The following is a 25,182-nucleotide window of genomic DNA, read 5'->3' on the forward strand; positions in this document are numbered from 1 at the left end:
ATGGAACAGCTTTGCAGCTGATACAACTCTGCAGAGCTCCCTTGTTTTCAGTAGAGCTTTCTTGCTTTTACCAGCTTAAGAGCCACATCCGAGCTGTCTCAAGTGTGCTTATGATGAGACATTTAGTAGTAATCCCACGGCAATCTAACTGGGCGATGGCACCTCAGACTATGTATGAACATAAAAAAAGAATTATCTCTGTATTTCATATTATTCTAATATTCCCCCGATACCCATAACTCTATAAGCAGCCCTAAAAGGCACAATAAAAACCAACCGAGTAAAGGTACCAGAACGTGTTGGCATTCTACAGCGAGTAGTTCCTAGCGTACGCAGGACCATTTTCAAGTACTTCAGTCAAAGCATAAATCTTGAATAACACAAACAATGGATGATACTTCTGTTAATTTTGGTTCCTCTCCATTCATGAATTGTCCAGGGGAAAAAGAGAAGTTCATTTGCAGCCATCGCTGTTACCTCTTAAGAAGGGGGTGAGTCATCCAGGCTTTTCCAGACAAGGGAAAATCCTGGAAGAGTAAGGAATTAGTTCCTGAATGGGCCCTTACTGGAAAGTTGGGAGGGAATGGAAAGTGGAGGGGAAGACACTGCAAGGCAGGGAAAACAAGGAAATCCTTACCTAGACACCTGTTTTTAAAAAATATTTATTTATAGTGTGCGGCCTAACTGACCAGACAAATTCAGCGGCATTAAGAACCAAAAAAGATAATTATACTGAATGATACACACTGACAAAATGAGTTCTGTGGAATAAAGAGGATCTGTAAATCAAACCCAGAGTAGACTGGTAAGTCTATGCAGTAAACAAGCTCACAGGCAGAACAGTATAAGCAGATAGGAGGACCTGAACAAAATTCAGATTAATTATATGGGACGCAAGAGTTTCCGCTGATTCTAATGGACTAAGACTTCATTTTCATTCTATAATTCTATCTCACAGATCTTTTGGCATGGTCAAAGCGACATAGCAAAGCCAGACGCACGGTGTCCGAGCGTTAAACCAGGACCCATTTTGTGCATTCGTCAAAATAACGCCTTAGAGTCTGTCGTCTGTGCTCACGTACATTACCTGCAGTTGTTCTGCACTTGCAATTTGAGACTCTTTTCATGATAACATTAAAAAAAACACGTTAAGGGCATTGAATAGACTGAAAGTCTTGAAGCAGCATGACATTAATTTCTTCAGGATAAGTTGCGCTCCCCATGATCTCAGCTTCTTGTTTCTACCAGTAAAGAATGGAAAATGAGACACCTGTAACCTCAGAAATGACAAATCTGATGCTAACACAGGACATGCATCCAGTCCCACTGTGACAACCTGTTCCCGCTTCCTTCTATGCTGGGGGTATTTATCGCCAGTCCCTAGTGGTTTACATTCAGAATTTTTAGGTCTCATCACTTTGGTTGGCCATGGCAGTGACTCCCTGGAAGGGCCTGCCTTCCCTCCTTCCACACCCCAAACTGCGATGTGATGTAGTTATTCGGTTGTTGACTGTGCTTAATACTTAGTCTCCACCTTTGGGACATTATTTTCTTCCATAGTCTTCTGCACTCACCCAAAATTTGCCTCAATATTTTATGTTTTAATGTATTCATCTTCCTTTTACTCTTCCTTTAAGACCCCAGTTTCACATCAATTTAAAACAACAGATCTCGTAATTAGGTTGGAAAACTGCAATCCAAACTTTTTCCTAGGCAAAACTCCAGTAGAGTTAATTGGCTTCAGTGGGAGACTTGTCCGAGTAGGAAGGGCAAGACTTGGCCTCAAGGAGACTATAAATTCCAGTTTAAAACTCAGTAGTTGTTCAGAGGCCTGCTCCTGTGACAACATCATTCCTCGTCGTTTCCTTTCCTGAATTCCTTTCCTAGTCATAGCAGGAAAGCTTTCTGGCACCACAACCAAATGATAATACCCTGGCCGCCTCCCAGGGCCCCGTTATGTCCTGTAGAAAGCATCATTGCCTCCGCTGCTTTGAAAGGGAGCGTAAGGCCTCCAAACCGTCCCGTTTCTACATTTTGTTAGGCAAGGCCAGTTCGTTTCGTGTAGGCAATAAACAGATCCCGATAAGCAACTGTGACCCTGCCAAACGCACCACTTGCTTTCGTTGATGTAATAAGTACTTACGTTTCCAATAAATCCATGCTGCAGTATTTAACGTATTCTCTACCGCTGTGTAAGGAAACACACTGCTGTACAGCAACTACTGAGGGAATTCAGCCCGAGCGGCACTGCTGAACTACAACCGCGGGTTCGGAAGTCCTGTCCCGACACTGCACGTTTTCCACCCCTCTCAGCAGCTGTAGGCCATGCTCCTTTCTCAGTGTCATCCTCTTGGTGGTAAAACACTAACATTTGGGGTATTACATGACCCCAAATATAAGTAAATAATTAAACACAGCCTAGTTCAACAAACCATATGTAGATATTGTCACGCTACCAGCATCTGTAACAAAGTACTCCTACAACTTCTTGTAACTGTGCAGAAAACCCTTCTTTCTTCATATCTGAGATCCCAAACATTTCCCATTCTTTCAAATGCTTCAGTCACTGAATTACATCCCCCTTTGCCAAGGAAATCTTGAGAAAACAAGTCAGTCATATAGGGCTTCCCGTAGGTCACTGAGTTCCTGCCTGAGCAGCCTTAAGGGGAAAAGAGCCTTTCTAAACCCAGAGCTCTGCACTGAGGCTGTTTTAGCAGTGGTCCCCCTGGTCTCTAGGAAACTACTGGATTTAGTTCACCTGATGATCTCAGCTACTGTAGAACCCCACGGAGAGCCTCTCACCTCTCAAACTCAAATGAATCATTTACAACCTTGCAAGCTAAACGCATCTGGAAAGGAGCCTGGTACCACCCTGTTTAAAAGGCCCAGGCTCTCCTTGGAAAGCCCCAGGACTGAAAATGCTGTTGCACTCTGCACTAGCGTTAGAACAAAAGTGCAAACTTAAGATAGAGGCACTTTTGATAAAAGGAGCTGGTAAAACATCCGCTGTTCCTCCACTTCTTATGGCATAAACAACGGTCAGTGGCCTAAGGCACGTACTCACATCCCAGTCCGGCTCTAACCGATGTGATTCCTGATTTTCAAAAAGAGCAGAGATAGAAATACAGATCCTGATATCAAATGAAGACAGCACTGACCGTGTGACATTCCTTGCCAGCCCCACGCTCCCCCAGGGACCAGAAGCATGCAGCGAACACACAGGAACCACAAAACAGAATTTAGCAGACTCACTCCCGAGAAGACGGTCATCCAATGCCGCTGTGCGAGACAAGCTCACGAGAAGGGAATGGGTGAGATTAAAAAAAGAAATCTGGGCTGTAGATGTGTCAGGAGCAGGGGGTGTTCAGCAGTTTTAAAGACAGATAAGTGCAAAAAAACCTGTGAGAAGACCCAACTTTTGTTCACTATCTTCCCTCCCTGTTGCACCTTCCGTCTGAGACTGGGCCAAAATGACTGAAAGACATTTGTGAAATCTGGAGCCCAGTGGAGAATCGGGGCTGAGTTTTGCTCTTTTAACAGCGATGTCCTTGACAGGTGAACCTCAGAACACAATATTTGAGCTATCTACCATACAGCATATTTTGGAGAAAGACTATTTCTGCAGTGAAGCCAGCCCTTCACAGGCGAGTAGTTTGACTTCCTCTGTGCTATCTTCCACTGGCCAGCAGGAAATGAAATCTAACTCACAAAAAATAGCCATTTTGATGAAGGTTTAAACTGAAGAGTCAAGACTAAAATGCCAGTCATTGTACACCACTGTCAAATTTTTCCCACACTGAGTATTCTTGGTTCCTGATGGAGTTCACACTACCTACCTACCACAAAACATCTGTGAAGTAAACTGCTTGGTGAAATATATCTTATATCAGACTGAAAAACATTAGAATCAATGGGACACTAAGTGATCTGACACACTTGAGCTCTGACCTGGTTGAGCACCGTCAGTCAGCGCACCCAAACGTCTTTCCAAACACTTTGGAACGATTCAGAAAGTGGGTCATGAATACATTTTGTCATGCTAAGCCATTTTTCCCTCCCCTCTAAACTGGGCTTTTTTCCAGGTCCAGTAGCCAACAATAAATCAACCACAGTCTCTCATAAGCCTTTTGACTTCAATTCTATCCTGTAGGTTGGGTTGAAAACAGAGCAGAAATCGCTGCAGGAGGTGAGGCAGGAGGGGGTTAGTGGTGACTGCTGTTTAGGAGATGTTTGCATGACCTGCAGCCATTCTTGTTGCCATTCTTTGTGTACTCCTCTTCATTATCTGTAACAGAATCTTCCTCCTCTTCATCGCTCCGGTCATCCTTCAAGTCCTGGGGAGAAGAAAGTACTGTGAGCATATTCTATACTTGCAGTATTTACTGTCAGATAAGTTAGAGGATTGCTATTATCAGTACAGACCTTTCAAAAAGGCCTACGGGTGCCAGACAAGCAAGTCTTATTTTTAAAGTGAACTGGATATCTGGACCTTTGCCATGACTTTGAAAAATAACCAATTAATTTAGTCAGGTGCCCCCATTTGTAATTGCAAAATGAAAAGATGGTGCATAAAAGTTCCAGAACATGAGACATTCTCCCTTGGAAATTCCCCATCATCCTCTGAAGACAAAACTCCTCTGTCCTCTGTTTGCCTCAGCAAAGAAAAAAAAAAAGTGCTAAAGGGAACAAATGAAAGGGAAGCTCTAAATACACTAGACAATATCAAAACTGCCCCCCAGCAGCACTCCCTCCCCCCAAAACGGAGGCTGACATCCAAGAACAGGCCAGTCAACAACACTTTAATCTTGCAGAACCCAATGTTCTTTAGAAAAAATTTCTTCCATGAACTTGGCCCAGTCATTTGACCTCTTCATGCTTGTTTCTGCTTTCCCTTGTAAAGCATTACTAGAAATCCCTGGGTGCTGTGGGATTAATTAACAATCATGAAGTGCAGGGAAGATGAAAAGAATATTGTATAAAAGCTAAATATGATGAATACGCTCGCCCAAACAGAGGAGTTGAGAGGCTGCCTGCTTCTGACAGGTGTAAACTAAACAGTGACTAGTTGTGCCAGCATCTCCTAGTATTAACTTTGCTTAAAGAGACTTACTGACCCTAAAATATTCTTCCCTGCTTGATGGTGAACACATCACATCAACACTTGCAAAGGGGAGGCCATGCCTATCCAGCTATCGTATACATTTTGGGTATATCATCCTGCTAAGGGAATTGCCAGGGAGGAGGGGGTGGCTGCTGCATTAGCAGGGATGAAAGGGGGTCAGCGAGACAGTCTGCCCTTACAAAAATCCCTTTCCAGCTCTCCAGGAACAGCTTCTAACGCTTGGCAGCCATGCTTCATCCCCAGACAGTCAAACATGGCACTTGCTAATGAACATTTCCACCACACAGAGAAAAGGCATTGTGTCTACCCAGTGTTTCACAGCAAAGGTTAGGGAGAGGTAAGACAATTCTGTGCTATTTGTCACATAAAATATATCTTTAGTCTCTTATTTCACAACTCCTGCCATAACCTAGGACCCTACAACGCATCCAGAAGTTTGGTTCAAACAATCGAGGCTTTGACATTAAAACCAAACACCTATTTCCCTTTCAGTGCAACAAGCTTATGAGAGCTGCACCTGCCTCCCTGGAAGGGCTTCCCATACCAACTGATGACCTGCTCTGCAGGCTCAGGGTAGGACGCTCTAGTTAAAGATGCTTCAAACCAAGTGAACACTTCCTTCTGCCTAAGTGGTGGCTGAGAATGGAAATGAGATCAAAGCAGGTAGCTAAGAATTTTTTTTCTACCTCCAGCATGATCAGCAGCCACCACTGGCTCTCTTCCAGTTACTTGGAAGGTGCCTGGTAGACCTGATACCACCTGACAGACTCACCTGATACTCTCTAGCTCTTGTGTTGGAAGAGATGGGCAAGAGTCATTCCCTCTCCAGCATCTCGTTATTTAATAGACCACCTCTCGCTTAAAACCAGGAGTTTCCCCATAGCTGAGGATAAAAACCTAGATCCTCACACCATGGCTGATGATTTACCCATTAGCTCCAGGGTAACTAGTTTGTTTATGGGAATTCACAAAATTTAACAGATGGTGATATCAATGTTCAAGGGTTGATGACTGAGGCATCATGGGGTCTTTTTGTGATGCAGGGGCGTCTGGCCTGCAGGACCGTCTGCTGAGGGAGACCTGAGGCTTCTCTTCATAACAGAGTACATTGCCTGCAGTGCTGCGCGCTGGAGCTGGTGGGCACGTTAGCCCTCACGCAGGTAATCTGCTGCCTGTACAGCCACACTGGGGACCGCTCCATCGTGGATAAATTTGTTCTCCTTGTCATCTGTCTGGACCAAAATGAAACAAGAAGAGGCTGCACATTCTTCCTGCTCCTGGAGCGACGTGCCAAGGTCAGAGATGAGATGCAGAAAGAAGGAACCAGCATTGTTCCTGCCCATCCTGTATCTGCTCTCAGACTGAACTAACAATTTCACTTTCTTAGCCTGCTGGTCTGAGGTTTTTCTTAAGCACCAAATTCATACAGAGAAAATAAATGACAGCTCAGTGATAACTCATCCAGCTGCAATCTCATATCCCTTTAGATATTACACTTCCAGTAAAATGTATAGGACTAGAAAGAAAACTGAAGCCTAAACCCTGTCTCATCAGAAACTATAAACTACTTGGAGATTTTCTTTTGCCTTTTCCCTAACAACATACAAAGGGTATCAAAACAAACAAATCTTACTGTAAAATAAACTTGGCATGCCATCAGTTAGAGAAAGGGAAAGACAGCCTTTCCCACAAACAATTTATGAGGTTCTGCCTCTCTCAGATCACCTCTCTTGCTCCTGGTAGTTTTGTGATTTGTATTTGGAGTAAAAGACAAATATCGATGGGGGCGGGGGGGGGCTTGTTACTTTTTTTGCCATCAGAGATGTTTCAGAAAAAAAAAAAGGCAAACTAAACCCAAGTACAGTGTCTGACACAGAATCTGCTGGACTCGCTGGAAGTGCTCTCATCCTCCTGAGCAGCCTCGGGCTGAGGCTGCAAATGTGGGGAGTGATGGGGAGGAGCGCTTTTGTGCTCATTGTGAATAGACTTGAGTCAGTAAAGTTTGTGAGTGCGTATTTAATTTTGAGTAGCTCGCTCTGGGCCACTGGAGTTGCTTGTACTCAGGCATATGCTTACGAAGAGCTGTCAGTCTGCTTTGCTTTGAATGATAGCCGATAGGTGACACCGAATGCTGTTTCCCATAGGAATGAGCTGCTATTTCCAGCATGGAACTGGAAACTCGGGTAGGATTTGCTTCCCAGTTTTAATGCTGTCAAGCTGGATGCTCTGATTAAAGGCACTATATGTAGTAATTAAAAAACATGTAAAAGCTTTCTCCAGCATGTTGGAAATCCATGCATTTGAGATAACATCTTACGTATTTCAGAGCAGCAGGAATTAAATGACTTTGTATTCTGAAGTAACCATTGCAAATTTGCTTAATTCTGGAATCCTGATATTAATCAAGCAAATAACTGCTATATCAAATCTAAGTTTTTATTAACTTTTTAATCATGAACCAGCTTCCTGACCAAGTGCCTCTACAAATTCTTGCTTTAGAGGAGTCTGGCCATTTTTGCCTAGCTTGTTTAAGTGACAGAACAGAACTTGAAATAGCAATAGCTTCATCTGTAACTAGAAGACCAAACCAACCTGTCTTTGCAAACTGTTTCACAGACCATTATAAATACATCACGATACCGTAAGTGAAGTTTGTGCCTCTTAACTTTGACCTTCTAACAAAAAAATGTAGCATTTCTAGGACTTTCCCTGCTTTAATACCAAAATATTTTCTGAGCCCCTCACATCATACATTATAGTCGTGTTTTCCAACTCAAAGACTCTGCTCTTACTGTCCCTGCGCAACAACAGATGAATACACTACCAGAACCACAAGAGCTGGCAAACTCCAAATACCACAACTGAGGCCGTCATTAATACTCAATGCTTTGGTTTAATGGCATCAACTGCATTTATTATACTTCAGACGGTTTAGGGTAACAGACAAAATGGACGTGTATATTTTATGTTCTGGATGACTAACCAATTTAATCTTTCTAAATGGATGAATGGTTTCAAGGTTTATGAGAAGCAACACTAATGCTATAAAGTCTGCAAGAGAGCCATTTGTAGTGAAGCCAAAGCCGCAAACTTTTATAATCTTTTTTCCTTTTGTTTAACCCTTCCACCTGCTGCTCAGTCTGCCTCTTTTAGTTAAATGAACCGTATTTGTTAAGGTAGTTTTGGTTTCTTGCATTTCACTGCTGTTAGAACATGTATCATTCAAGTCATTAGCACCACATCTTATTACATGAACCGTAAAGGACCTTCCAAGAGACCTCACCGAGCAAAAAGGCTTCTTGAAATTAAGAGATGAGCAAGCCTCATAGGCCACTTCCCAGCCTCTTGTAAGCAGAAAAACATTGGCCAAATCTCCATCTAAACTAACAGATAATTTACTCCTAATTGTGCAAGTTTGTCTCTCAATAAAGCGCTCAAAACCCACTTCCCTCTTGACAAGCTCACGGTGCTGCACTCTCTACAGCCGATGGCAGCACCAGGAGAAGGACACGGCTGTGCCGAAGACAGACGGAAGCGTGAGTTTCCTGTTCCTACGTGCTGGTAATACCACCTGAAGCTCACTGGTGGAGGAGTGGGACCGGGCACACACCTCCTTTCTGTCCTGCTCCTTTTTACTGGGCACATGGCATCTTTGTCCACGCGCGTGTTGAGGTCGCAGTGCAGCCATGGCTTCCTGTCTGCTACAGGGTAGTTAAAGTGGAAAGTGTATGAGCAGAGGGAACAGTAGTGCCAAGCAGCGTAAAAAAGGCAAAAATATATTGTAGCAACGTGGATTGATCCCATAAGCAGTGAGGAAGCCTTCACCGCGTGCCTTCTGCTTTCTCAGAAGGGGAAGGGCACTTGCTAGCAAACGCATCATTGGGTCAACGTAGCTTGCGGCAGAATGTAAGCTGCTACTGCAACGACGTGCTCCAACACAGAAATAGCCACTGAGGCAGCACGGAGACAACAGAGAAGAATCTGGCTGAGACACCCCTGAGCAGAAGGTGTTTCTGCAGTGAAGTTCAGTTGCTACAGCTTTTGTTTTTTCCATGAATGAGCTTCCAATCCAGCTTCTCCCAGGTTCTCCCTGACAAAGGCACATACTTTAAGCAGCACACAATAACTTCAGTTGGCATTATAAAGGCAATAGTGCAGCATCTACCTTACAAACTGAAGGCGTCAGTTTGGGAGTACAGTGGTAGTGGAACGTTTGTTTCCTTTTTCAGCTAACCAGATAAAAAACATAAGAGGATGATACAGGTTTGCTGTGCCTTACCACAAGCAAATGTAGGCAAGATCAGTCCGTATCCATTCAAGCTCTTTCTCAGTGGTATAACTGTGTCCGTGTGTGGGGCGGGAGATATACCAGGCCTAACTCACCTGGTGGGACCAACACTGACTCAGGGTTTCTCACCAGCATAAGCAAATTTCAATTTTGCCCCTGGCTCAACAAAACTAAAAACACTCAATCCTGGAAGCTGAGCTCACTCCCCCCCGTCGCTGCTGCTAGGAAAGCGGTAGCACAGCCTGAACAGCGTCCCCATTCCCACCAGCTGTAGCAGACCGACACACCTGATCCCTGCTGCGGCTGCAAGCTGGGCACTCTGGGACACTGACGGGGAGGTACAGCCAGCACAGCTGTAGCTCTCCTTTACCACAGATGCCTTGCCACCCCCGGAGCCTACTGCCCCAGGCTCTGCTGGCTTTTCACTTGCTTTGTTTAAAGCCAGCACTGGCTATAGTTAGAGTCATGCAGGAATCACAATTGAAGCCACCCTTTGTATCAACTGACAAACTGTCTGAACTACATAATTTTCAGCATAGTAAGATCTGCCACCAAACTAAAATCAGCTCAGGGTAAAAACTTAAATTCCAACTCCTAAGAGATTTGTGTACCTGAACAGAAACATTAACACAGACTTATAAATAAATAACATGGAGTGACTAATTCCCATGCCTTTTACTAGATCTTTTGTTTCTTTATTGAGAGCTAGACATGGAAGACCTTATCAGGTACACAGATGCCCTCATTTTTTTCTTATTGTATAAAAGAAAAAGATCAGCAGCAGCCATGCGCTAACTCTAGGAAGATTCTGCCTCTTACTAATACATGCAAAGGTCACAGTCACAGGGCAGTTACACTATTTCAAGTGAGATTTCTTAGTTCTATACACTACATGTTTTTTTAAAACACACTGCCTTTAAAGTGCAATTAGAAGACTTGAAGCCTAGATTTCTACATCTTTAAATGCCAGGATGTTTGAACACGTTCAATAATCTTGAATCTAGCCCTTATTTTAACCATTATCCGCACATTCCAGCACTGTAACTTTTCCACAGAAAATGCTGCAGTTATGACACATAAATCACAACACGAATGCCAGCTTCTGCCCTGACAGTCCCAATCAGAATCCAGATCATCACACCCCCTAGTATACTATATGTTAGGACAAGGAGCAAGGGCTTTAAACTGAAAGATCATAGATTTAGGGTGGACATAAGGAAGACTTTTTTATGAGGGTGGCGAGGCACTGGAACAGGATACCCACAGAAGGTATGGGTGCCCCGTCATTGGAAGTGCTCAAGGTCAGGCTGGACGGAGCTTTGAGCAACCTGATCTAGTGCGAGATGTTCCAGGGGGGTTGGACTGGGTGATCTTTAAAGGTCCCTTCTAACCCACTCCATTCTATGACTCCACACAGAGACAGCAACAGCCCCCACAGGATCCAAGGGCTACATCGCCCTGAGCACATTCATACTATTATCGCTGCACCTGTTTGGGAGTACAACTAACCCTACCAGCAGAATCCCAGCTGACCTGACGTAGCACAGCTTAGTCTGTCCCTTCTCCAGATAACAGACACCTCATATTGAGGAGTTGACCGACAGTCTGTTTCTCATTGAGTGACCCAAAGAATGACCCTGCACCTGAGATAAGCCCCGTCACATGCTTCCACAGGAATTTGCTATTGTCATTAACAGGTGCCACAAAAGACATTTCTTCAATTTTTTCCATATATGGATTGCAACTGCATCGTTCTGCATCATCACTAAGAAAGCCAGGTCTCTCTCACAAAGGCCTTAAGTAGGGCCTTTTCAGTTAAGCACAATTTATGTCCACAGAGTTAACTGGATTTCTTCTACTAGATACAGATACAAATATAGAAAGGCAATTCACAGCTGATTCTGGAATTTTAACTATGTTTTTTCTGATTTGGTGAAATTTAGACTTTTTTGATCTTCACATATTTTGTTATCCTTCAGTCAGAATCTCCTGACTCTTAAGGGTATCTTACATTAAAAATCAGACTGTCCTAAATCTTATACCTTAATTCTACCTTAAGAATATTTTTGTTTAAATATCTACAAACATATTGACTAGGTCTTGATTTTTCAACGTAAAGACAATAAATTCCACAGCACCTGCACATATGGAAACAGCTCGCAGTACAAAGATGAAAGCTATTAGTCAGAACAGCAACCACTGACTCAAATAAAAGAGATAATAAACAAGACAGATAATAAAAAGTCAGTCCAAATAGATAGAAGGGGGTACTTTTCTAACAAATAATACTATGAAGTTGATGAATCTCTGAGTTCAACATGTTTAATTCAACATCAATAATTCAACTCAGCTGACATGTGACTTAATAAGACTTTACCTTCCTGGAGAGACTAAGCAATATACACATTTGGATTCAAGCAAACTGTTCTATATTTTCAGCCTGGGCTATCTTAGTGGAAAATACATTTCCCTTTTCAGCCTATACAGACCAGGCAACATAAATAATGTTGAACTTCAGTAGAAGATATGCTGTTGGACTCTGCTTTCTGCAGTTTTTAAATGAAGATGCAGACTTTTGAGATTAATTGTATTGGACATCTTGTGGCCAGAACATCTCTTATTTAATCTCTCTCTGCTATGGAATACCCATTCGTCAAGCTTTCCACTGGGAGTTTTCAGAGGGAACTCAAAGACGACGTGTGAAAAAAAAATTAAAAGGAAAAGTTACACTAATTCCACAAATATTGAAAAGAGTAGTCTCATAAAACTAGATGTTACTATTAGAACATGTCCCTGATTTTGATTGAAGGAATAAATTTAACCTCAGAAAAATACCACTTGTATTGTCACTCAGCATAACACACCTGTAACTGGGGCTATAATACCCTGACTGTTCAGAAGAAATAAATCATCGTTTACAGTTAATCAGGTACTCTGTGGTTTCAATAAAGTCTGCTAGCTGTGTTATTGAAATCCACTAACTAAACCTTGCACTCAAGTGTATGTGGCTTTACGATAATGTCAAAAGCCCAGGAGGTACCGAGTGAGTCATAACGTCCCACTGCTTTTTGAATTATTCCAATTTTAAATCCACAGTTGGCAAAGAAACAAAGAACAATATAATAGGCATTTGATGCTGTTCTCTATAGTGAACTTTTTTTTACCCTAGGACAGAACTTGCATTAAGCCAAGGAGTTCAGTGGTATGAACTTTTATCAGAACATGCACTTCTATTCCGTATAAATGCTTTTTTGGCTACAAAACAGCTGATCAGACACTTGCACTTTTCTCAGTGAGGTACGACACTGCCCTTAAGATGAACATTTTGAAACAACACAGCTGCTAAATTGTATTCCTACAGAAGCCTTATAGCACTATTAAACTAACCTGAAACCACAAAGTATACAACTGTGTAAATGATGGGCACTTCTAACGTGTCCATCAAGGTGCTCGTTGCTCTATCTTCATCGTTCGGAGGCATTCCATTCCTTGTGTGATGCATCTCCATACTTAAACATTATCGGCCAAATTTTCAAGTCACATACCTACAAGCAATGTCTTTTCATTTGACATTCATATCACAACGCCTGAATTTCAATACAGTATTTCTAAACACCGTACTAGAATACTTCAAATAGCACCTATTGAGCAAAGTTTCTTAAATAGCATTAGGAGTCCCCGAGACTTGGGTGATAAAGTCACTTGGTGGGGGATTTACTTCAGTGAAGTTCCGCGTTCTGCAAGTCGGGTATCTACTTGGAGATGGTTGTCTTGGGCTGCTCCATAACCAGAGGAAAGAGAAACGGGTCTCCCCAGCGGGCGACCTGCCCCGCCACTGCTGGGGTGACAGCACTGGACACAGTCAATTGCTCACTGAAGACACCACTTTTCCTCCACTGGTTACCGAGGCACAGCTTACGTTACGCCAAACAAATCCTACCCTCGCATGCTTACACCCATCGCTGCCTGATTAGACCGATAGACTGATCAGGTTGGTTGGTTTGCTTTTGGATGAGGTGAACGCTGCAGAGCGCTGTGCCTGGTCAAAAGTTATTATTAGATCTATGTTATGGAGGAGAGACTGCTCCTTTCAAGGTTTCCTCCCTTCTTCGCATGTAATAGGGACTATGGAGCACTCCTAGGTCCTCCTAGGGAAACATATTTTCTTTAAATACAAGACAGGATGATTTCCTTTCTCAATTGATATCAATCAGTAACTAGCTTTATTTCAAGCCATTTTTAAAACAATCCAGCAGATTGCAGTACCGTGAGCCCCTCTGAAAGTATGAGAATTACACACCTCGTAACAAAATCACAATTCAAACCTCTACAGCATATATTAAAAATAGTAGATGACAGCATTAAAAGTTCTGTGGAAGGCCTAGGGTTTTCTCTGTGAATTGATTTTTGGCAATTGAAAAAATACACATATATGCACACTATTTTATAGATTTTTATATAGGTGCATATATATACACACAAAACTAGCAACAAATGGAACATTTCATAAATACCCTGCTAGAAAATTAAAAGATATGAGCAGTTAACAAGGGAAGCCAGAAAAACTGTCAGCAGCTGCCCTTCTGTGAACAGCAAGGTAAATCAACTCATTTTAAAGCAAAAACTTTACCAACATTTGTCTTTTATCTGAATTAGGAACTTGCACATAAAAAGAGCCATTTGGATCTTACTAAAAGTAGAGTTGTCTTGTGCCAGACGCAAGTGCAGAGAGAGGGGCGGGGTGCTTGTTTGGCCAGACCCGCTGCTGGTGAAAAACACCACAGTGCCATTGACTTGAAGCCGAGCCACGCTCAGTTATACCAGCTGAGAACCTGGCCCTGCATCAACACCGCAGCCTTCTGCTGAGCCGGCCAGGGCCGGAAGCTTTGCTTTCCAAATTACATAGAGTTTTGATTCTCTGTTCTCAGAGGCAGTGGTCATCTGCAGCTCCTACCGAAGTCAGCCTCAGCAACTTTAGAAACAGTAGACTTTTATTGCAGCATGTAAGAGACCTGCACGGCCCCATTTATGGCACAGCTAACCGAAGGGAGGCAAAGGGAGCACCCACGCCCCCAATTTGTTGGACTATGGCCAGAGGACTGAGTCTGCTCTTACAAGGTCTTGTGTGTGCATAACAGGGCCGGGGAGGGTACTTTGTCCTAATGCTCCCACCCCAGCGCACCTTCACAAGCCTTCACATTCCAATCAAATGCTCAGAAGTTATTTTCTTCAGTTTCTCATTAGTTCATTCCTCCACAGTGGTCATAACAGTCCTTAAGTTTTCTAGACTTCAACTGATTCTTATATAATATTCAAGTGAAAGGTGTTGTGGAATTATGGGCATTCTAAACAGAATTTAAGGAAAAAAAATAGTAATTCCAGCAGAGAACATTGTTGCTGTTTTGAAATCTGAGAAGTCTATCTTAGCATATAGTAAAATGTACTTCCCTGGAAGTCATTGCTCAGCCGCTGACCCTTTTCATAATCTGGAGCGAAAAGTAAAGATTTAAACAGCAATCTGCCTTTTAACTCACAGGGCCAGGAAATGAACCGGTTGAGGCAAAGGAGACCAGACAGTGCTCTTGGATTGGCACGTAACATCAGGGCAGCAGCGAACTGGTGGCTTTCCTCTTCCACAGACTCTGCTGGACTGCACGCTTTGACAACACACATTACTGAGGTCAGCCTTGACTCCGAATCCCCGGTAAGGGTAGGGGTCCCGAGCTCCCCAGCGTGCACACAGCGGCTTTGTGCCTTTTTGCCTATCATTGTAAATACCAGCCAGCAAACCTCATACTCTTTTATGCTTTCTGCCTGCCTTTCACCCCTCCTCCCTCAGATGAATTTGGCAGCATAAAGGGAGACATGTAGCCAGGCTTTGTCCTTAACTAGGTTGCTGTAGCAGAATGGGAAATATGTAGATAAAAAAAGTCATAACAGGAAGTAATTTCCCTTTACTAGGGCATGAGCTTTCACGCTGCTGACCTGGCTGGCTAGCTCCCATCTCCAGGCTATTAAAAAGCTCGGGTCCCAAAGGCAATAATTTGAATCAACTGGGAAGGTTCCCAGATAGACTGGTTTTCATCTCTAAGAGGGGAAACTTTCATTTGTCCTATTTTGTTCCCCTAATAAGCTATCCTCACGAGAAAGTCTGCTATAAATATTTATCTGTTAAGAACCAACAAGTTCAACTTCTCCATAACCCATTTTCCTTTAAAATGGGGAAGAAGCACTAGTCTAGTTCAATCTCTCTTGTGCCCGTGCTAAACCTTCACTCAGAGAACTCAAACATCTAAGTGGGACATCAGCGTGTAACGGCCCTTCCCAGTCTAGAAAGTAACCACAAAATCTCCAGCGAAAGCTTTCCCACAGCTTCCCAGTTCCAGTGTCATGAAATTGTAACTAACTAGATTATCATTATCCTCTGAAATACACTACTGCTTTTAAAATGACTACTTGGAATTGAGGCAAGCACACCTCTCTGTTCATTTTATCAGCACCCTGATAGCCATTGGCGCAGTACAGGCTTAACAAAACACATAAATAAATGAAAACAAAAAAAATCCCCAAACCTTACGTGCCTCTAGTTTAGGAAGCTAAACCCTGTCCTCTGTTTAACTCCTGTAGAATGACATTTTTCTGCAGTGAATGACTTCTCACTGAATGTGGTAATTCTCATTAAATTTCATTTTCTGTTTATAAATGTCCTGAAAATAGATTTTTTACTGCTTCAGAAAAAAAAAAAAACAGCTGAAAGTCTGACTTCTTAGGAGCCCAATAAACGGCTGTGCATGCCAAAACTGAATATACATTTCATGCTTCATTTTCACATCCCGGTAATTGCACGGTGTATGGAAGCACAGCGCTGTTGTGCATGGTCAGGGTCATGTGATGACCCTTCGCAGCTCAACTTAAAAGTCAGAGTTTATTAGCTGGGAGCAATCAGGCTCAGCTCTCCTACGGTGTGCCTAGTGCGCACCAAACAGCTCACAGCTCAGGCACGGGAACACTGAATCTGATGCTATTTGCCACAAAAGAGATTTAAAGTGTAATCTCTTTAGAGGCCATTCTACTTTCATGTTACGTAGAGCTTTTATTCCTCTCTGTAGTTTTAAAAATAAGATTTCTGCTTAGGATTAAAGATCTCAGGTTACTGCACAGTTCAGTGAGAAAGTCCGTGCTGCCTCAGCTGTCGAACAGCGAAGTGTTCGTAGTCACAGCACTCCTGGGCGAACGGAGGCGGAAGAGTGACTCGTTTAATAAAGGTAAACCGGTAGATCTTAGCCACTGCAGATCCACGGTCTAATTCAAAGGATATTGATCTGAAGGTAACTAAAGAAAGCAAAGCAAGTACTAGGGGCTTAAAGTTGTCATACAGAAGCCTGTACTTCCATGGGGAAGTGTTTAATGACCTGCAAGCCAAACAGAACCCCATTGCTTTAGACAATATGCTGTGGGCCTGTGTTTCACGAACAACAAAATTCTCACTCAAGTTCAGCACCAAAATTCCAGACTCCCAGGACCCACGTGGTTACGAAATGCATATAAGAATCAAATTAATTCTTAAAAATAAGAGTTCTGTTTGGTGCAAGCAGATCAAGCACAAAAAAGAAAGAGGAAGAATAATAAAAGGATCCCAGGGAAGGACAGTTCTGCAGAAGCTGAGCCTGAATAGCCTCAGACTAAGCTCAGCTAAAGGCATCTGTCAGGAGCAGGTAGTATGGCCTCGGGGAGCTGTATAACTTAAAAACTTACACAAAGAGTTATAGAAAGTCTCTAAAGAGATAAATTCATAAGAAGACAGACAGAAGTAACACAGGCCAGCGCCTCTGCAGGTGTTACGAATCATTATTCTTCAATATAAGTAGTGAGGACATGTTTTATAAGAGCATATTATGTCTGTGTTCCAAAGGACGTTCAGGCCTTGCCTACACATTAATATTAAAACACATCAAGTGTTCTAGTCCATAGGCGCACTTCTAGAGATACAGTTTTAGGCGTATATCTTCTTTTGATACAGAAAGGGAGTAACTTGTTTAAGGAGTCTTTTTATGGCTAACCACTTTTCATGGCAAGGACTCTACTGGCATCCCGGTATCAGTACATAAGAAAGAATGAAAGAAAGTTAACTTGAACTGGCAGGGACTTCTGAGTACAGAGCCATCCTCAGACAGAACAAAGTGCTGAAGCAGAAGAATGATTGCTGGAAACAGCAGAAGTATCGTAACAAGTATTTTACAGCTCTCATTTCAAGCCCAAAATACTATATTCTTACCGTTTTCAGCTACCCCTACTCTGTCATCAGTCCTTTGAACACCCAACCAAAAACTGTGAAAAGCCTGCTTACTGAGTACAAAATACCAAAGGAATACTGAAGGAATACTGAATAGGTGGCACCAGCTAATTTTTTTAGGGTGACAAGTCCCAAAGCCTGCTCTACAGCATTGCAGGGTCTTTTCTGCTTCAGGAAGAGGCAAGAACCACAGTGACTCAAATAAAACTGCAGCTGATGACTCCTAAATAATAGTGACCATTGGCAAGGAGCTCATTGCCTTAGTTGAAGGCGGTCTGATGGTGACAAAACAATTTAAAGAGAAAGAAAACGTACTCCTGGACACATTACAGTCCGTTAAAAGCCTGCCATTACCTTCTGCTGTTGATGGACTTTGCATCAGCCCTGAAGTATCTGAGTCATGTGGACATCATGCCCATTTCCTACATCTTACACATATTTTTCAAGATTTAAAGCACTGTAGTCTCAAAACCTTAACTCGGTGTGTAATGGCTTTAACATATATTTTACATCTTAATTTGCCATAATAATGTGGCTATAAGCTGCTGTCATTCGCTCCCTTTTTCTGACCTTGGAAATGAAATGTTTAATCTCCATGGGATTTTCCTGGCGAGATATTTTAAATCGGTGCATATGTACATACTTCTCTATATGTTTTTTCAATTTTCCTAAAATATTCTCATATGTGCAGACATGATGACTAGACATGTTTCAGTGGTGCTTGAAACTTGATACAAGGGGGTAATTTAACCATGTAATTGAACAATATTACAGAAACACACGGAGTTTCCTAGCAACAAAAGGCCTTGGACATCAAGATGGCAGCCAGCAGCTAACATTGCAATTGCCTGACCTAACTTGAAAAGAAATTACACGGAAGAATGTCCTCCTTCCTCTCGCAGCAGAGCTGATCTAAGATACACAGCTACAGGTCTGACCTTGAAGAGCTTTTCTTACATGCACACAGCTTACTCATAGAGGGTCTGAAAATGCCACATGAGAAAGGACATTTGGGCTCCTTTTAGAGTATTTTTATATTCTCCAGAAGTAAGAGCGATCTTTGATTTTAAAAGTGTAATACTCCTGTCCCCCCAAGTTTACCCCCATAGAAAATAAAAAGCTTAATGCAAAGTAGCTGAGTAGAGCTTAGTTTGTTGACGCAGAATTGCCCCTTGTCAGGGCATTTCTGGAGGACTGGGCCGGGGGAAAGGCGGCACAAGCCCCTGAGCCTGGACACCAGCACTGCTCCGTGCTACCAGCTCCAGTGCCAAGACTCACATGCCTGAGAAAATAGGACGCAGAGGGACAGAGCAAGATCATCTCCTCCCTTCTTTCCTTTTTCCTAATCTTCATTAATCTCTGGCTGTATTTGGGAGGAGGGAAACTGCAAGGTTTTTAGTCCAAATTCTTTGCTGAAGCAAGTCAGTAGGCTGAGCAGTTATCCCAGAGGGCTGAGGATAATCATCCCCTTTATTAGTGCAGAGGGAGGCGCCACCTGAGATGAAGAGCTTCTGACCAGCCAGTCTCAGACAAAAGCCATCTCTTGTGAGGGGGGAGAGTAAAGCACAGAAGCAGCTACCAACTCACGAGGCTGCAGTACTCTCGTTTCTGTATCAATGCCTGCCTTCAACAAAGCCTCCTGCCACAATTTGAAGACAAGAGTATTGAATCTAGACCCACAGCTCTAAGCAAGATGTGACACAGCTCTGTGTAACCCTTTGAATAACAGCAAAGGGGACTTGGTGGGTATGCGACGTCCTGGAGACTTGGGTGCTCCTGTTTACATTCCCCACCGAGTCCCACCTTTCATGTCTGACCCAGAGAAATCCTTTAACCTGTCCTTCAACAAGGGCCAGCAGCACTTCCCACTAAGAATAAATACATCCAAGCCCGTTAATGTTCAGACAGGCTGGTGCCGTGCTCCAGAAGGATACAGTCAGGGGAGACACCTGCCCCTGGATGGATGCTAGGAGCTGTCAGCTCCCGCACGATAGCGGTTTTCACTGAAGACCCCACCAACACTGGGTGGCTCAAGGCACAAGAGGGCACTGAAAGAATTCCGTACACCCTTGCTACGTTTAACTGAAGGAAGCTCTGAACAACATCAGTCCCTATTTCCAGTTACAGCATGACTTCATTTTTCCATCTGAAGTAGCTAACTGTTGCTTCGAGAAAAATGTCAGAAATTGCCTGTTTTCTGAATGAAAACTTAAAAGTCTTGGGCAGGGAAACAAAACCCTTCAAGTACAAGGATGCTGGTTTACTAGTATTTCACTAAAATAGCAACAGCTATGTGTGTGGAGTATGCCTATAACAAATACGTTGGTATGAAAACGCTGCCTTGCAAACACCATTCTTCTCAACGTTGCCGTTACAGCTTTGGAGGCACTGCCTGCTTTCGCAGCCAAGTTTGCCACCGCTATGGAAAACAGGCTGCACATGCAAGCCAGCTGAAGTCATACGGACTGAAAAGGGCTAGGGCTGCTGCTGCTACCACTGTAAAAACGTTATTTGGAAACTGTCTTCTCAGAGAGCTGTATAAGGAATCAAAAATCCAGGGTAGGGATGCAGGCTTGATGCTTTTCCATTTTTTAGTAATGACTAATACAAAAAAGCTCTTATCTCGAAAGAAAACATTTCTGCCCCTTACAAAGGCATATAAGCAGGCAGGGCAGAACGGCCTTATATAGGTGGCCTAGTAACGTCCTCTTCACCACTGTATCTGAATACCTTCTTGCATTGTACTCTCATAACCTCAACAAATGCAGATGGAGAACTATGCCAAAGCCTTCCCCTTACTTGGCTGGAAGGCAGAGGGATGTCCCGTTTGATTTCATCAGAAGAGTTGTGTGAGAACAGCACAGAGACGAGGCCAAAATAAAAAAAAGAAAATGAGAAGTACAACACTTTAACACTCAGCAAGCCAGGCCAGAAATAATTTTCTAATTAATCTAACAGAAGTAAGTGACATGCAAGAAGTAGAAACTTCTTCGTGTCTAAGGGAACACAGGAACATGTTTTAGAAGCCATTTCTTCTACAGACTTGTCCTTTATGTACAGCCGTTCGCTGTCTAACAAGGACTGAGTTTGTAGCTGCAGTTTTCTCCTAGGGAAGACATTGGGTCTCCCTGCGATATCCAGCTGTCTATTTGCATAAGATTTGAAGGAACCCAATAATCCAAGAATTATAGGATGGCTTCTGTTATGAGTCAAGCAACAATGAATAAGGGTAGAAAGGAATATTTATATTTCCTTAAGATGCTTCACACCATTAACTGCTTCAGATAAAAGGATAGAGTCAGCTCAGTTAAGTTTTTGCACCGTCCCCCCGCCCAAAATAACACCAACCCATTTTTTGGTAGCACAACTTAAGTCATACCTTAACTTGTAAAAAATACCTGTCAATGCTTATGTCAAATCTAAAAAGATATTCTCCAAAATCCTTTTCTAAATGTTTTTGCCTGAATGTTTTACCAACACTGCACCACACTGCGTGCTTCACGACAAGAGACCTTGTGAAAATGTTACTACTTCAGGCAATCAAACAAGACCTAAATTGCAGCAAATTTTTCTTCATAGCTTTTTCCCCACATGAATTTTCTCTACAAGGTAAAAGCAGATTATGGCAGCACCAAACTCGCACTGTTTCTCTGCTCCAGTTGATTATGATGGGATTTCATTGCGTCATAATACAACACCAGATCAGCTTCATACAGGTTTCTTAATCCAAAACCAGTGCTCAAATACAGGTGACCTCAGATTTAGACAACATGAAGAACTTTGAGTACAAGTCCTCTGCAGTATTTAAAGACCTCATCACTCACCTATCCACTCTTTTGGTACTAGCTGAAGTTTTGATATCCCGACCTACGATCCTAGGTGTGACAATGAGAGGTAGAAAGCACATTTAAACATCTCTATACTTTGTAGATCCCTATCAAAAATGCTGACACAAAAGTTCAGGAGAACAAGAAATTCCGAGTAAATCAATTGGAGATATTGGCATCTCTTTGATATTTCATTTATCTCTCCGCAGAAACAAAATTGCTTACCTTTAAGAAAATGAACCTCCTCAAAATCTTGAAAATTAAATAACCCCAATATAAATGCAAGCCTTGAAGGATCAATAGCTGCCCATTGAATAAAAAATATGCTATAACAGGAGTCGTGGAGTAGTATGTAGGCTGATACAATGTGGCACGAAGAATCCTAAAAAAATAAAGGTCACTGTTATGGTGCGAGAATCATTCTCTATGCTTAATTTCATATTCCAAACCAATTAACTATTTCCACAAAATATTAAAAAGCTCTGCAAAGGTAACAGATTAATTAACAAGCCCTGACTTAACTAGATTGTACATCTCTATTGAAATACAGACTTCAGAAGATGAGAAATTGGAGTCTTGCGTGAAAGTGTTCGAAATAAGTGTATTGGGTCTGGCTGAGGTGGAGTTAACCTTCCCCATAGCAGCCCTCGCAGTGCAGCGCCTCGTACTGGTCACTAGAAAGGTGCCGATAACACACCAGCGTTTTGGCTCCTGCCGAGCAGTGCCCCACAGCATCAAGGCTGTCTCTCCAACATTCCCCCCTCACCAGAAGGCTGCGGGGTGGGCAAGATCTTGGGACAGGACATAGCCAGAAGCGCTGACCCAGACCGACCAAAGGGGTATTCTATACCATATGATGTCTGCTCAGCACAAAAAGCTATAAGGAAGAAGGGGGAGGCATTTGTTATCATGACATTTGTCTTCTGGAGCAATCACTACGGGTAGTGAAGCCCCACTTCCCGGGAAGTGGCTGGACATCACCTGCTGATGGGAAGTAAAGAAAACTCGTGTTTTCCTTTGCTTCTGTGCACGGCCTTTGCTTTTGCTTTATTAAACTGCCTTTTTCTTAACCCATGAGGTTTTTTCCCATCTTTTCCCCTCCCTCCTCCTGCTGATGAGGGGAGTGACAGAGTGGCTTGGTAGGCACCTGGTGTCCAGCCAAGGTCAACCCACTGCAAAAAAGGTTAGAAAAAATCCTGGTTTTTTTTAAATCTTGAGCTCTGTGTGGTCTAGATGCACCTTAAAGCTTGTCTATGCTATTTTGTTAATGCAAATTTTTTCTCATCTGATATCTGTACTCCAGAGAAAATCCTACAGGCTTTGCAACAGGGCTGTTAATTAACATATGTTTTGTCCATCTTCAGACTTCACTACTTCTATATTATTTGGGACTTTTTGAGTCCCTCTAATCTCGTAATGTTTTGCTTCTGAGCTCAAGAACAAGAAACTCAGTGAAGCAAAATGGTTGGAGACTGCTTGTACATTTAATCAAAAAAATAACAAGAAAGTAAGAGACATCAGCATTTCTGAAAGAAAATACTACAGGAAATTGAAACCTTGTGTTGATCAATGTTCAGAACTATTAATTTAACCAGCTTGAGTCTCTAAGGGTTTGTTCCCATGCAGGGAGGGGCAAGAAGGCAAACTAGAGCAAGTCAATGAAACCATGAATGGGAAACACATTAAACACTTTTTAAAAGCTAAACATGTTAAGCATTAAGCACACTAAGCACCCGTGTGGATACCCCAAAGCAGATTAAATCATGGCACTCCAAAGTCATGCGAGTATTTAGCAAGTTATGATTTATTTGCGCCGACTTTGTAAGTTAATTGGTTCACCTTAACTTTTCTGAATGCTCCTCATGTGAGTGAGGTGAGGTACTACCCAACAACTACGTAGCAAAAAGGCGCCTCTACAAAAAATTAACTACTATCATATAGGAATTACACCGTACTCTGACTTTGTAGCTGCAGAAGGAGGGATGCAATGACAGGGAAAATGATTTCTTCTGGTGAAGTAGCTCAATCCCCTCAATGATGCAGGAGTTCACAGCGTGTAACTACAACTTATTTTCATAAGTTGAATAATACATAAAAGCCTTTATTTAGGTTAGCATATTTTCAAGGAGCATATTTAAAAGCTTTTTACTTAAATTTTTAAACAAAATGACAGGTTTTGTCAACTCTTCTCACTGGTCTTTAGTAGCCAACGATAACGAAAGTTCTGCTTCTGCTCTTCCAAGTACAATCCATTTCTTTCCCTATCATATCACAACAAATACTAACCTCTCAGTGGAAATGGGAATGAATGAAGAGCCTGTGACTACATTAAATATTGCTTACCAGAAGGGGAACAGGATGATTCTTGTGATGAAGAATGCAATAGAAAAGATGATAAAGAGTATATTGCAGGTTTTCTCCCAGTGAGCATAATTAAACATTTTGGCTGCCTGCATTGAATAAAAACCATCAAACATATTATAAATATTTTCTTAATTCAGTTCTTTTCTGCATTTTCATAAAGGACTCATCTTCCACCTAAGCAGGAAGAAAGTTTCTTCCCTGTGTGACATGTAAAGCAATCATTTTACTGATATGTAATAAAGCAGTATCAAAACAGATTGTTTATATTTCTCCTTTCATCTTACAGGAAAGGACTCTATCAACGGCCTAAAGAACAGCTCTCCGATCAGAATATAAAAGTGTCATGAAAACACAAAGTGGTCTTGAAAACAGAGGTAATCCCTCATTCCTGTACCAGATTCAAAACAGGCTGGGTCAAACAGAAGCTGCTGGCCACATCTGCATGCTCAGGAGCGGCAGTGGCCCCTCATGCGGGGACATTCTGGTGCATGCACGTTACTGACCCTTTTCTGTGCCTAATTCAGCTTCTGTTTTCTCCTTCTTGAGAGCTGGAGAGCCTAGCGCTGGTCTCTATCCCACTGAAAGATTATAATTACTGCTAGCAGAACTATGCAACTCTCCATGCTTCATTTCGGAATCACCCTGGGCATGGTTGAATGAAACAGCTGCTCTCAAGTGTGAGCAAAGCTTCAGACGCCAAGCCTAAGCTTTAAACAGCAGTTTGATGAACCTCTGCATGGCAGGGCTGAATTAAGTATTCTGGTACCCAGCTTCAGTTTCCATCCGAGTGCTGTCCCAGTGGTTGCAAGCTCTGTGCATGACCCCACAATTAGTTGTCCTAGTACAAATGATAGAGCATCAGGAGCAGAAATGAACAGTGACCGACAACAGCCTACAAGGGCTGCTTACACCGGCACTGCCACCAAAAGAGGTGATGAAACTATGCTCCCAGTCTTGGTGTTATAAACCCTATTGAAGGAAACACGGTGTGCCTCTGCCTTCCAAGAAACCCAACAGCAAAGATCTGCGACCACAGTGCTGTGCGCAGAATAGGACGCTTCTTAATCTTGAAGATTTCTAAATATTGATATTTATTTCAGGACTTCCTCTTCAGTCCAGGGGAAGAAACTTTTCCAACCCTTGGGGCAACACAGGGGTGTGAATGCTGACAAAATTAAACTGGTTTGGAGAAACAGGCAAAATTTTGGCTGCTAAATTTGCTTGAGAACTGGTATCATAAGCTGTTCACCAGCTAGCCAACTTGGTCTGATTTTAACAATGAAACAAG

The 25,182-nt window shown here is 42.5% G+C and overlaps 1 protein-coding gene across 1 annotated transcript in view; it reads right to left on the bottom strand.

Moving 5' to 3' along the window:
- Positions 1–653: 653 nt before the first annotated feature.
- The window catches only part of CERS3 (ceramide synthase 3), a 44,027-nt gene continuing 19,498 nt past the window's right edge, over positions 654–25,182 (bottom strand). The window contains exons 9-11 of the mRNA XM_075100685.1: positions 23,874–23,980; positions 21,756–21,912; positions 654–4,334 (exon numbers count right to left, since the gene is read on the bottom strand). Coding sequence (XP_074956786.1) covers positions 4,203–4,334; positions 21,756–21,912; positions 23,874–23,980 — 396 coding nt within the window. The 3' untranslated portion in view covers positions 654–4,202. The remainder of the gene's footprint in view (positions 4,335–21,755; positions 21,913–23,873; positions 23,981–25,182) is intronic.

The sequence above is a fragment of the Phalacrocorax aristotelis genome, chromosome 7 (genome assembly GCF_949628215.1).
Source record: "Phalacrocorax aristotelis chromosome 7, bGulAri2.1, whole genome shotgun sequence".
NCBI classification, from domain to species: domain Eukaryota; kingdom Metazoa; phylum Chordata; class Aves; order Suliformes; family Phalacrocoracidae; genus Phalacrocorax; species Phalacrocorax aristotelis.